At 47.7% G+C, this 13739-nt stretch overlaps 1 protein-coding gene across 4 annotated transcripts in view; it reads left to right on the top strand.

The window, feature by feature from the left end:
* ADGRD2 (adhesion G protein-coupled receptor D2) overlaps positions 1 to 13739 on the top strand; it is a 63478-nt gene that overhangs the window by 36000 nt on the left and 13739 nt on the right. For all 4 annotated transcript variants that reach the window (XM_081896367.1, XM_081896365.1, XM_081896364.1 and 1 more), the window contains exons 18-22: positions 1382 to 1515; positions 2639 to 2754; positions 7016 to 7136; positions 10229 to 10270; positions 12560 to 12613. In XM_081896367.1, the coding sequence (XP_081752493.1) occupies positions 1382 to 1515; positions 2639 to 2754; positions 7016 to 7136; positions 10229 to 10270; positions 12560 to 12613 (467 nt within the window). The remainder of the gene's footprint in view (positions 1 to 1381; positions 1516 to 2638; positions 2755 to 7015; positions 7137 to 10228; positions 10271 to 12559; positions 12614 to 13739) is intronic.

Genomic DNA, 13739 nt, shown 5'->3' with positions numbered 1-13739 from the left:
ACCTGGGATTGGGCAATCGGGGGGCACTGGGCACATCTTTGCACCCCGGTACCACATATGCTTAAGACAGCCCTGGAAAGCGCGCCTTGGTTTAAAAACAGTTTCGTTTTAAGAACGGACTTCCGGAACAGATTAAGTTCGTAAACCGAGGTACCACTGTACGGCCATCCTGAGGGGCATTCTTGCCCTATCGCATTGCAGAGGGGGCCTCAACCCGTTGCCCTCCAACTCTAATCATAGTATGAAACGCTGCATGATTTCAGCAGGGGGCTAATGGAGCCTGTGATGATTCAGAAATGAGGCAGTAGAGCCATAGAGCATAGCTATAGCCCAAAAGCTTCTGCATCCCCTCCAGCCTTTTCTCTGATGAGAACAGGGTCATCGTCTTCTACATCAGGAAGTTTCTCCCACTGCATGCATAGACATCACCTGCGCATCAACATGGGTCACCTTGAGCCAGTTACACCCTCTCCGCTGAACCTACCTTGCAGAATTGTTGTAAGGAAAAATGTGCGAGGGCAGGGATCATTTACAACACTTTCCACAAATTAATGGAATGGAATAAATTTTAGCCTATAAGCTCCCTTGAGGAGAAAAGGTGACGATGATAATGATTGCGATAACGATAATGGAAACTGGGAGAATTATCCAGAACATACCAGCAAATAAATCCTGTTGAACTCAGTGGGACTTAGTTCTGAGTAAAAATGCTTAGGATTGCAGTCTAAGTCTTTACCCAGTTACCTGGGAGTAAGTTCCATTGAATACAGTGGGACTTCTTTCTGAGTAGGCAGGGTCAGGCTCCATCTACAATAAAGGAATCAACGCCACACATTTCCTAATAAATGGCTGGCTGCTGAAACATTGCAATTAAATAATTCAAAGTGGATTTATTACATTTTCCGTCAAGATTATAGGAAGTGCTTCGTATGCCAGCCTCACCATTTCCTTCATTTGGGGCAGGTATTTTTTTCCCAGTATCATCAGCACCCACCTGCCCTCCCACACCACTTTGAATTGTTCTCTCAGACGTGAAGGGGAGGAAAAAGGGAAAGTGGGACATTCCAGCATCATAATTCCAGGACAGTCCCTGGGAAACTGGGACACACGTGTAACTGCCCTGCCGAGATACCACCATGAGCACAAATTGTCATGAATGCACAATAGAAAGGGTGTGTGGAGGGGGCTCCTGTGTCCTGCCGAGAAGCAAAGAAAAATGGGCTCTTAGGAGGTCTCCTGAGACTGGCCAACTGGATAAGGCCCCCAGGTCCCACCCCAGGCCTTGGGCCCAACAGCTTAAGAACCCCTCAGCTTCCCCAGGGCAGGTGGTATGCAGAAGGAAAGTTGGCAGTTCACCGTCCTTCCCTGCTTGCCTCTTCAGGTCTTCCTGTGGTTATTGTTGGTGTAACCCTGGCCACCTCATTCAACAAGTACGTGGCAGAGAACCATTGCTGGCTGAACGTGCAGACGGACATCATCTGGGCTTTTGTGGGGCCGGTCCTCTTCGTCCTGACGGTGAGTGTGTCAGGAAAGGGGGGGCCTCCTCCTTTCACTGGCAGGGTTTGCAATGCAAAAGGTTCTTGCTGCCATGTGTGGCAGTCTTAACAGAGAAATCTGAGGGTTCCCTTGGACAAAAAACAAGGACCCCAGCCAGGAATACCAGAGCAAAACAGCAGCCAGTAGGCTTGGTCTTGATTGAAGACTGTCACGACAGGACTCCCACCTCCCAAACTTTTATTAGCTGCTAATCCTCATGTTACACCCCCCAAAACTACATCACTAATACATCACAATTACATCATGAAAGGGGAGGTCTGGTGGCAGGAATCTGAGCATCCTGGACCCTGCCCCATGGGTCCCCTTTCATGATGTAACCGTGATGTATGAGTGATGTAGTTTGGGGGGGGGTGTAACATGGGGATTAGCAGCTAATAAAAGTTTGGGGGCTCTTTTGTTGGGGCTTCCTTCTTGTTCCACCTTGTGGCAGGTGGAACTAATAAAGGTTTGGGTTCTCTTTTGTTCGGGGCTTCCATCTTGTTCCACCTGGTGGGAGGTGAGAGTCCTGTCGCGACAGTCTTCAATAAAGACCAAGCCTACTGGCTGCTGTTTTGCTCTGGTGTTCCTGGCTGGTGTCCTTGTTTTTTGTCCAAGGGAGCCCTCAGATTTCTCCGTTAAGAGCAGGATTGGGTGCGTGTGAGCAAATGTTGGGATTCAGTGGTTTTCAAACTCTGTGCCCTCACAAGACAAACATGAACTCTGCAGACCACAGGGTGAATTACTTTCCATGTGTGTGGGAGATAACTCTGATTTACACAACAATATAGAATCATAGAATCATAGAGTTGGAAGAGACCACCAGGGCCATCGAGTCCAACCCCCTACCAAGCAGGAAACACCATCAGAGCACTCCTGACATATGGCTGTCAAGCCTCTGCTTAAAGACCTCCAAAGAAGGAGACTCCACCACACTCCTTGGCAGCAAATTCCACTGTCGAACAACTCGGGGGGGGGCAGTGTTACCGTGTTCCCTGAGAGGAGGATTCTGGGAAATCTCCCCCCTCCACAACTGCCACCTCTTAAAGCCTCTGACTGCTGTTTCAGGTCCAGCCCCTCACCCTCTCGCCCCTCTCCTTTGCAGGTGAACACCTTTGTGCTTTTCCGAGTGGTGATGGTGACAGTCTCCAGTGCACGGCGACGGTCAAGGATGCTGACCCCCAACAGCAGCTTGGAAAAGCAGATTGGCATCCAGATCTGGTGAGTCCCGGAGGCCCCTGGGGGCTGCCCCCGCCCCCTCCAGAGAAGGGCACCAGAGAAGCAGAAGGACATCTATCTGAATGCCATTTGCTAGGGAGAAGAAGTGTGAGAAGAAGTGGTGATGCAGGGCTTGGAGGGTCAGAGTAGGACCGGGGAGGCCAGGGTTCGAATCCACGCGGGTCTCCTTGGACGCCACTCACTGCCTCTCAGCCCAGCCTACCTCGCAGGGTTGTGAGGAGAGGAGAACCATGTACACAACCTCGAGCGACTTCGAGGAAAAGGTGGGATATAAATACTTTAAACAATAAAATAGAATCAGAGGCCTCATTCCCACCATAGACTTAAAGTGTTGCAATACCGCTTTGAATGGTCCTGCCGTCCCGCAAAGAGCTTTGGGAGCTGTAGTTTAGGAAGGTTTACTAATTGTTAGGAGACACCCTGTTTCTCTCACAGAGCTATAGTTCCCAGAGTTCCCTGACAAAGAGGGATTGATTGTCTTTTTAAAGTATTTTTTAAAAAATAAAATAAAATTTGCACATGTGACGATTAAAACATCATACTCACATACATCATAAAAGCAGCAATAACGTCAAGAGGAATAAAAATACAAGATAATACAGCTTAAAAAGGATGAATAGTGTGAAATATATTCCATGGTCGATATTTATTCAAAATATATCAAGCATTCATAAACCTTGACAGATAAAATAATATTTAGTAGGAATGCGCCAGCCATGAGATCGTTTGGTCATGTGTGGGAGGGATTGATTGTTAAACTGCTCTGGGAATTGCAGCTCTGGGTGGGGAATAGGTGCCTCCCGAATAACTCCCTTAGCAACCTGCTGCCACTGCTGCTTGAATTTCCACACTGCCCTTCACCTGAAGGCCACAGGGTGGTTCACAACGTCAGCTGCACCTCCCAGGATTCTCTGGGGAAGCCACAATGGTTTAAATTTGTATCCTAGTGCTTTAGTGTGAACATGGCCATAGAGGTCAATTGTAGAGTTGGAGGGACATAGGTGGCACTGTGGGTTAAACCACAGAGCCTAGGACTTGCTGATCAGAAGGTCGGCGGTTCGAATCCCCGCGACGGAGGTGCTCAGTCCCTGCTCCTGCCAACCTAGCACTTAGAAAGCACACCAAAAAGTGCAAGTAGATAAATAGGTACCACTCCGGCGGGAAGGTAAACGGCATTTCCGTGCGCTGCTCTGGTTCCCCAGAAGCGGCTTAGTCCTGCTGGCCACATGACCCGGAAGCTGTACGCCGGCTCCCTCAGCCAGTAAAGCGAGATGAGCGCCACAACCCCAGAGTCAGCCACGACAGGACCTAATGGTCAGGGGTCCCTTTACCTTTATCTTTAGAGTTGGAAGGGATCCTGAGGATCATCCATTCCAACCCCCTGCAAGGCAGGAATGTGCAATAGCAGCTGATCCTCATTGGGATTAGTAGAGAGGAGGACAAGGAGATGAAGGCAGAGTGAATGACAGGCAGGGTCACCCCCTGGCCAGTTATAAGGAAGAAGACAGGCTGAGGTTGGTGGGCCCCATTGGCCCCAACAGACCAGCTTGCACAGCTTGAAGCCATTGGTTTGAGTCCTATCCTCCATGGCAGGAGAAAACAAGCTTGCTCCCTCTTCCACCTGACAGGCCTTGAGATATTTGAAGATGGCCATCATATCTCCTCTCACTCTCCTCTTTCCCAGGCTACACAGACCCAGCTCCTTCAAGGGTTCCTTATAAGCCTTGGTTTCCAGATCCTTGATCATTCTTGGTCACCCTCCTCTGCACACCTTCCAACTTGTCAAGGTCCTTCTTAAATTGTGGTGCCCATAATTGGACTATGATTTCCCTTGATCTGGACACTCAACTTCTGTTGATGCATTTGCCTTTTTTTGCTGCTGAATCACTCCGTGGACTCATGTTTAGCTTGTGGTCCACCAAGACCCCTAGATCCTCTCCACATGTACTGCTAGTAAGCCAGGTGTCCCTCATCCTATATTTGTGCATCTGCCTAAGTGCGGGACCTAAAACAAACCCCTGTGTTGCAATAAGAACCATGCACAACAATACAAACACAACATGTTGGCTAATAGTTAGTAGAAAATATATAATAGAATAATGATATCATTCAAATTAAAGGAGTAAGCCAATCAAAGTTCGTATGTACAATATAACAGAGTGGTAACGAGGACCGTCAAGCCGTGTGTTCAGAACAGATGTCTAAGGACAGACTCACAATAGTCTTTCAGTAGTTTCAACAGAAGACGTCTCAAAGGTTTCAAAAGTTCATTTTGTACTCATTTAACAAAAGCTCATTTAATACTATTCCTCTGTATATTTGTTTTTCATGGGTCTACTTTGTTTCTGCATGCTATATATGCCATCCTGTTCCTTTAAGTATATCGTTATTGGGAACACTTGTGCCTTGCTTCCTATGTCCTGTGCAATTGTGTCTCAAGTATCAGCAGCTACACTATCTAGTGAGCACTGATCCTTAGCTTGAATCTTTCTTACATATTCTGCTGAAAAATATCGGGTATGTGCCTTTATTTATTCTGTTTTGTATATTCTGCTTTATTTTATAATGTGTGTGCTGGTAGCTCAGTTCATTCATTCATCGGTTGTATGCCTTGTATCTTATTTCAAACTGATGAAGACTATTACAAAACAGTAGTATCATTCCAGAGACACTGTCCTTTTGAGGCTTTTGAGATGTCTTCCATTGAAACTTTTGAAAGACTATTGTGAAACTGTCCTTAGACTGCAATGCGCTCTATGTGGGGCTACCTTTGAAGGTGACTTGGAGACTACAACTAATTCAGAATGTGGCAGCTAGACTGGTGACTGGGAGCGGCCGCCGAGACCACATAACACCGGTCTTGAAAGACCTACACTGGCTCCCAGTACGTTTCCGAGCACAATTCAGAGTGTTGGTGCTGACCTTTAAAGCCCTAAACGGCCTCGGTCCAGTAGACCTGTAGGAGCGTCTCCACCTCCGTCATTCTGCCCAGACACTGAGGTCCAGCTCTGAGGGCCTTCTGGCAGTTCCTCACTGCGAGAAGCCAAGTTACAGGGAACCAGGCAGAGGGCTTCTCGGTGGTGGCACCGGCCCTGTGGAATGCCCTCCCACCAGATGTCAAAGAGAAAAACAACTACCAAACTTTTAGAAGACATCTGAAGGCAGCCCTGTTTAGGGAAGCTTTGAATGTTTAATAGGTTATTGTATTTTAGTGTTTTGTTGGAAGAGTGCCTGGGGAAGCCCAGCCAGATGGGCGGGGTATAAATAAATTATTATTATTATTATTATTATTATTATTATTATTATTATTATTAGACATCTGTTTTGAAAACACGGTTTGACGGTCCTCATTACCACTCTGTTGTATTGTACATACGAACTTTGGTTGGCTTACTCCTATAATTTGAATGATATGATTATTCTACTGTATATTTTCTACTAACTATTAGCCTACGTGTTGTGCTTGTATTATTGCAAGTGCAGAACCTGACATTTGTCCCTGCTGATGTTCATTCTCTTAGCTTGGGCCCAGTTCTCCAATGTGTTATGGTCATTTCGAATTCTGTCTTCTGTGGCATTAGTTACCCCTCCAAAACTCTATCAAAAAAGAAACGAGAGTCATCTGACATGACTTGTTTTTGAGACCTACAGGGGAAACTCGAAAAATTAGAATATTGTGGAAAAGTTCGTGACATGCCAAGCGAGATATTTCAAGCCTTGATTTGTTATCATTGCGCTGATCATGGCGTACAGCTGATAAAAACCCCAAATGAACAATCTCAGAAAATTAGAATATTCAAGGAGATCAGCAAAACAAGGATTGCAAATGGAGCAAGATTGGACCTCTGAGAAGCAGAAGCAGATCTCGCTTTGCATGTCATGAGTCGGTCTCATATGTTAGTTTCACCTTTTAAGTTGAATTACTGAAATAAAGGAACTTTTCCACTATATTCTAATTTTTCGAGTTTCACCTGTAGAACAAATCAAGGCTTGACATATCTTGCTTTGAATGTCATGAGTCGATCTCATACGGTATATTAGTTTCACCTTTTAAGTTGAATTAGTGAAAGAATGGAACTTTTCCACGATGTTCAAATTTTTTGAGTTTCATCTGTATGTTGAGACTTAGTAATCATCACCGGCAAAGACTTGCTCCCCTGACGCTGTCTTTGGCTGCAGATGAGTTGACTGCCTCCTTTTTCTCTTGCCTCCCCCTCCCGCAACCCCCTTTGTCCTCTCCCAGGGCAACAGCCAAGCCAGTGCTGGTGCTCCTGCCAGTCCTGGGTCTGACCTGGGTGTGTGGTGTTCTTGTGCACGTCAGCATCACATGGGCCTACATCTTCATTGTGCTGAACTCCCTCCAGGTAAGCTGCCTCGGAAGGTAGACCTTCCCTGCAAAATATCTCTCAGACACGTGTGTATGTGTGTGAACATACACAGACACCGGGATCAGTTGCCCATGCTGGAGGCTGCACCTTGTGATGGCAAAGATGCCTTTGAGCACATGCAGAGTGCCTTCCCCCTCACCGTCAGGGAGGAAGAGCTTCAAAAGGAGGCCAGCTTGAGCATCAGTCGTTCTCTCGCTGAACATTCGGTCCAGAGCTGGCCTTGCAATATCCAACACTGTGCAGCAGGGGAGGCCCTGACCATACCAGCTTCCTGGTCTTTGGCCACGGCTGAAATCGCTCCCTCTTGCTCAGCGGCTGCTTCTCCTCCATCCAGCAAGAGCTTCTTTCAGATGTTGTTCAATTCACACAGGTAACTCACAACCTGTGCGATTTCAACTTTATGCGCTAGCCAACTGGCCAGTTGCAAATCACGCAAATTAAGCGCACGCAAGTCTGAGAGCTTAAAAGCTCTTTCTGTGGCGTGGGGAAACCTTTTAAGCTCTGTGCCTTGCTTAGCGGGCAATTCCATGTGAGGAATTCCCAGAGCCCAGTAAGCAAGGGAGGGGAGCTGACAACCTCTGCCTTGCTTAGGGGGCAAGGATCGCTTGGCTCACAGCTTCAGAGAGGTAAGATCACTCATGTGGGGGGAGGTTGCAAGGGTGGTTCTGACTAGACCTCGTTCTGGCCTTACGCTCAGTCCCCAGATCATAACCCTCAAGCAAGCAGTGAGGGACCTGTATTGATTTGGTTTGATTTGAATTAATTTTATAATGAAATGATTTTAGAATGTATTATTTTATAGTTGTTAGCCGCTCTAAGCCCAGCTTCGGCTGGGGAGGGCGGGATATAAATAAAAATTTATTAATTTATATTTATTATTGAGAAAACAATTGCTCCTTCCTTCCAAAGTCTCTCTCCCTCCCCTCCCTCCCCACTCCCACCCTTCTATAGGGGCTCCCTAGCACACCTGTCCATTTGAAGGGACCCCTTCCTAGTCAAAATATGACTAGATACGTGAATCAGCGTAGAATTACAGAATCACAGAGCTGTAGAATTGGAAGGAGACCCTGCCATTTCCGCCACAAGCCCAACCTTATTCAACGTGGAAATCACAACTACAGTGTCCCTGATGGATGGGCGCCCAAGAAAACATTCAAGGGAGGAGAGCCCTTCTGAGGGAGTCTGGTTCTTCTTCTTCTTGTTGTTGTTTAGTCGTTTATTCGTGTCCGCCTCTTCGTGACCCCCTGGACCAGAGCACGCCAGGCCCTCCTGTCTTCCACTGCCTCCCGCACTTTGGTCAAACTCATGCTGGTAGCTTCGAGAACACTGTCCAACCATCTTGTCATCTGCCGTCCCCTTCTCCTTGTGCCCTCCATCTTTCCCAGCATCAGGGTCTTTTCCAGGGAGTCTTCTCTTCTGTCTGGTTCTACTGTCTCATAACTGCCAGAAAGTTTAGTTGGAATTCCCATTCTCGCCATTTGAATCCATTGGTTAAGGGCCTGCCCTCCAGAGCAGCAGGAAAAGTAATTTGGACATCTCCTGTGAAAGGATAGGAAGGAGGTGTCCACCACACAAACTGAGCTTTATTCAGAGAAGTAATTGCTTTCATGAAACAAGAAAAGCGGACATTCAAAGGACCATACCTTCCTCCCCCAATCTGCTCTGCTCCGAGCACCGGTGCCAATAAGAGGGAGGGGAGTGTTTCTTCTGAGGATGAGCAGCCGCCCTGCATCGTCCGCGAAGGTTATATCAGTGCCAGAGTGTGCAGCACTCCTGCCCCAGCCTGTGGAGGAGTGGGGCTTGTTGCACAGATGCCGGCCACAATTAGTGCATCAGCTGCAAAGCTTCCTGATAGCTGGAGGAACACAGGAACTGATTCTCTCCTGATAAGGGGGCAAAGCATCAGAGGAGCACAGCAGGAGGGTGTAGTAATTATGAGAGGAGACTCTTCTCCCGGTCCCAGTGCCAAGCTCAGGGACTGGAGAGCAGGATGTTGTTTAAGTTGTGGGGGGCGGGGGAGAGCGATGCGCTAGGAAAACTCTTGGCCGGCGCTTGTGTTTCTGAAGGTTCATCATCCGAGACTTCTGAGGCGGCTTCCTCCTTCAGAACGCAAGAGAAAGAAATTGACAAAAGGATGTGTCATTTCACACAACGCGCAGTTCAGTGGCGTAGCGTGGGGGGTGCAGGGGGGCCGGCCGCACCAGGCGCAACATCTGGAGGTTAGGGTTAGGGTGCGCAAATCCACGGGTTAGGGGGCGCAAATTACTTGCCTTGCCCCGGGTGCTGACAACCCACGCTACGCCACTGGCGCAAGTTAATTCATTCGTATTGTATTTGTTTGAGACATCTCTGAACCGCTCCTTGCTGCGAGTTGTGCCAGCTCTAGAGCGGAAAACGCCAAATGTCCTGAGAGGAGGAAGAGGAAGAGGAAGGCTTGTGCATGCAATGCCACTTTTATCTTGAAAAATGCCCAAAGGCCCTTCGTTATGACCAGACAAAATGTCACAAAATAGTGAGGCAAGCTTCTGAGTCCACCAGAGCTCTTCTTCTTCAGGAAGTGGGCAGGGGGGGTGGGGGGACTGAGGGAAACAAAAAGTTGGCTAGGGATTGAGGCCATATTGGTCCAAGTTAATTTTTGCTGTAGGCTGCCTTAGAAGGGGGCTGGTGTGGGGGCTCTCTCTCTCTCTCTCTCTCTCTCTCTCTCTCTCTCTCTCTCTCACACACACACACACACACACACACATCTGTGTTCTAACTTCAAAGTCTTGTCTCAGTTTGTCTCAGTTACCAGGAATGAAAAATGGAAGGGACCCTTTCTCTTGCTTTGTCTACCCCACACTTTCTCTTTTCTTTGTCCTCCTTTCCCCCTGGATGAATTAAGCCAACGGTCGCATGGAATCAGGCCATGGAATCTTTGCGAAAGGGGCAGTTTTGCCCCTAGGTAGGGAGAGAGACATCGTTTGGCCTTCCCTGTATGTCTGTTGGGGGGGGGCTAACAAAGCAAGGATGCTGCCCCAGAGGCTGTTTCCAGGTCCCTGGCATGGATTCTTCCCTCTGTCTTTCTACAGGGTCTCTACATATTCCTGGTCTATGCCATCTACAACAGCGAGGTAAGGGACAGCCACACTACGCAAGGCGGCGGGATTTGGCACCCCTGTTTTCTCTGCAACAGCTCTTCAGACTTTGAAAATGAGCTTGAAAGGATTGATCAATGGCTTGTGAAACCAGCTAGCAAAGGGCATCTACCCTCACAGTGACGGCTGGATCTGCTGGATCCTCCCGTGTGTGTTTGTGTGTGTGGTGGCATTCTGACGACTTGCCATTCTGCTGGCAAGATCTCCTAGGACAATGATGGCCAAACTCGGCTCTCCAGCTGTTTTGGGATTGCAATTCCCATCATCCCTGACCACTGGTCCTGTTAGCTAGGAATGATGGGAGTTGTAGTCCCAAAACAGCTGGAGGGCCAAGTCTGGCCATGCCTGCCCTAGAGCAGTGTTTCCCAACCTTGTGCCTCCAGCTGTTTTTGGACTACAATTCCCATCATCCCTTGCCACTGGTCTTGCTAGTCAGGGATGATGGGAGTTGTAGTTCAAAAACAGCTGGAGGCACAAGGTTGGGAAACACTGCCCTAGAGCCATCCAAGTTCCCACTAGATCTCGTGTGAGTGGTTGCTAGTCTTCCTCATATACGTGGAACCCTAGGAGCCAAACCCCCGTGTAAGACGCAGCCACAGCGCAGAGCAGGAGTGAGGAAACCTCCAGCCTGTGGGACAATCTCAGTCCTGCAAAGTCTGTTGCATGTCGGACAACTTTGCTCCCCAACTGACTCCTCTGTGGACAAACGGCACCCGGCGGAGGGGGGCAGTTGCTGCTGTTTCCAACACCTTTTCCTCTTCAGCTGAGGAAACAGCTACATACGACTAGCAGGTGAATTTTGAAAACAATTAAATACCAGGATTTCCCACCACCATCATGGGGCCCCTCCCCCACAGGAATCAACCTGGACCCTGCAATTGTCATCTGAGGCTCTTCTTTGGGTGCAAACACCCCCCTACCCCCCCCCCCGTGGGATATCTGGAATGTGGGAACACAAGAACTGGCCTTTTCTGTGGTGACTCCCTACTTGAGGAATGCTCTCCCCAGCGAGACTTACCTGCCAGCGTCATTGCACCTCTTTAGGCACCAGGCGAAAACCAGGCCTTTGGCTTTTAACTATCGATGCAGCCATTTAGAAAGGGATGCAGCAGAACGAGCAGAAGTTTCAAGAAAACTGAAGTAAATATTTGATGTATATAAGAAACAATTGTAAATCTTTGAAGACACTGGTAGGGTTGGAATAACTCTTACAGTGTGTAGTTGATAATATGATATATAAAGTACGTGACATTAGAATTTTATTTGATACTTACCAAAGAAATGGAGGGAACTCAGAGGCATGATAGAGCCTAAGTTAAATATGTATCCTATATATGTGTATTTATGAATGTGTGTATGTTTACTGAAAATCAATAAAAACTTAATTTGCAAAATAAAAAATAGAAAGGGACGCAGGTGGCACTGTGGGTTAAACCACAGAGCCTAGACTTGTCGATCAGAAGGTCGGCAGTTTGAATCCCCACGACGGGCTGAGCTCCCGTTGCTTGGTCCCTGCTCCTGCCAACCTAGCAGTTTGAAAGCACGTCAAAGTAGATAAATAGGCACCGCTCCGGCGGGAAGGTAAACAGCATTTCCGTGTGCTGCTCTGGTTCCCCAGAAGCGGCTTAGTCCTGCTGGCCACATGACCCAGAAGCTGTCTGCGGACCCAAGCCCTAACCCTAACCCTAACCCTAACCCTGCCCCTGCCAAACTAGCAGTTCGAAAGCACGTCAAAGTGCAAGTAGATAAATAGGCACCGCTCCGGCGGGAAGGTAAACGGCGTTTCCGTGCGCTGCTCTGGTTCGCCAGAAGCGGCTTCATCATGCTGGCCACATGACCTGGAAGTTGTACGCCGGCTCCCTCAGCCAATAAAGCGAGATGAGCGCCGCAACCCCAGAGTTGGCCATGACTGGACCTAACGGTCAAGGGTCCCTTTACCTTACAGCCATTTAGAGTGGGTGGGATCTTTTAACACCCCCAACCCCACTGCCCCAGATTTAATGTATGTGTTTTGTTTCTGTAAGTCACACTGAGTTGCTATGGCAAAAAGTGGTAATAAATTTAATTAAATAATCATCATCATAAAGGAGGAAGAATTTCCCTTGGCACTGCAATGCCAGTAACTGCTTTCCCCACAACAAATACAGATAAATGCACAGGGGGTGTTGTTGTTGTTTTAAAAAGTGTCATTAGTGCCTGAGGCATCTTGTTGTGTTCCTGCTGTGGGCTGGAGGGGCCAGTTTCATACTTGTGCTTGACTTGCAGGTGCGAAATGCCATTCAGCGGATGAAGGAGAAGAAAAAGGCTCTCTCTTTCACAGTAGGTCTGGTGGTCTGGTGTTGGGGTCTCCCCCTGCCTGACCCTCTTTTCCTCTCCAGACGGCCCCTCTCCCCTCCAACTCCCCCTAAAAACCACAGCATGTGAGTCAGCCAGTGCTAGAGACCTTGTGGGCTTCCAGAACAGCGATTCCAGTTCTGCCCTCTGGAACAAAATAGAGAACAAATCGGCCCTTTCTTACTCAGGGCACCCCTTATGCCCGCCACTGCCCTGTGGCCATTAAAGTTAGCAGAAAATAAGACCCTAAAGGAAAATATTTTAATTTTTTGAAGGAAATTTATTTCTCTCTCTCTCCTTTTTTTGAAAGAGAGGGAAAAATTAAAAACAAAATATTTGTTAAATTACCTTTTTATTGCTGCATTCCTGTTGGATGCTAAAAGGTGGGAAACGTTTGTCCAAAATACATAGAATTTGATTGCATCGAATGAAAAACATCCCTGGTACACCCCCTTTTTTAAAATTAAAAGAAAAGGAAAAACAATTGTGACCTCTTTTGTCTCAATGTGGCAGGATTCTGTTAAATGCATAAAAAGGGAGAGAGAAAATTGCATTTGTGTCCTCCACTAGCCTCTTGAGAAATCTTAGAAAGGTAACATCTAACTGGTTGAAAAGATTTCCCTGCTGTAATATAGTGCCTTTTATTCTCGGTGTTCCTTGCGCCTTTGATGGTTTGAGCTATAGATTTATGTTTCCAGATGTGTTTTAAGCCCCCCCTGACTCTCTCATATCTTACAACGGCGTTCCTTCTGCGTCTCCTCGCAAGTATCCACACAAGCAGCTTTGCCATTTCTTCTTGTGAACCTGACATCCCATGCCAGCCTTGGTTTGGTTTAGCTTTTATGTGTTTGTCTCTTTAAGTTCTGTTTTGTTATGTGGGTTATATGGGGGGAAATGCCGTACTTTTTCCTCTATAAGACTCACTTTTCCCATCCTAAAAAGTAAGGGGAAATGTGTGTGCGTCTTATGGAGCGAATGCAGGCTGCGCAGCTATCCCAGAAGCCAGGAGAGCAAGGGGGATCGGTGCGGGAGGAACGCTCCCCCTGCCCTGAAGAGGCTTGGCACGGCTATCCCAAAAACCAGAGGAGCAAGAGGGATCGCTGCTTTCTCT

Source organism: Podarcis melisellensis, assembly GCF_964234715.1.
Source record: "Podarcis melisellensis genome assembly, chromosome: Z".
Classification (NCBI taxonomy): domain Eukaryota; kingdom Metazoa; phylum Chordata; class Lepidosauria; order Squamata; family Lacertidae; genus Podarcis; species Podarcis melisellensis.
This window is presented reverse-complemented; position numbering and strand designations above follow the sequence as displayed.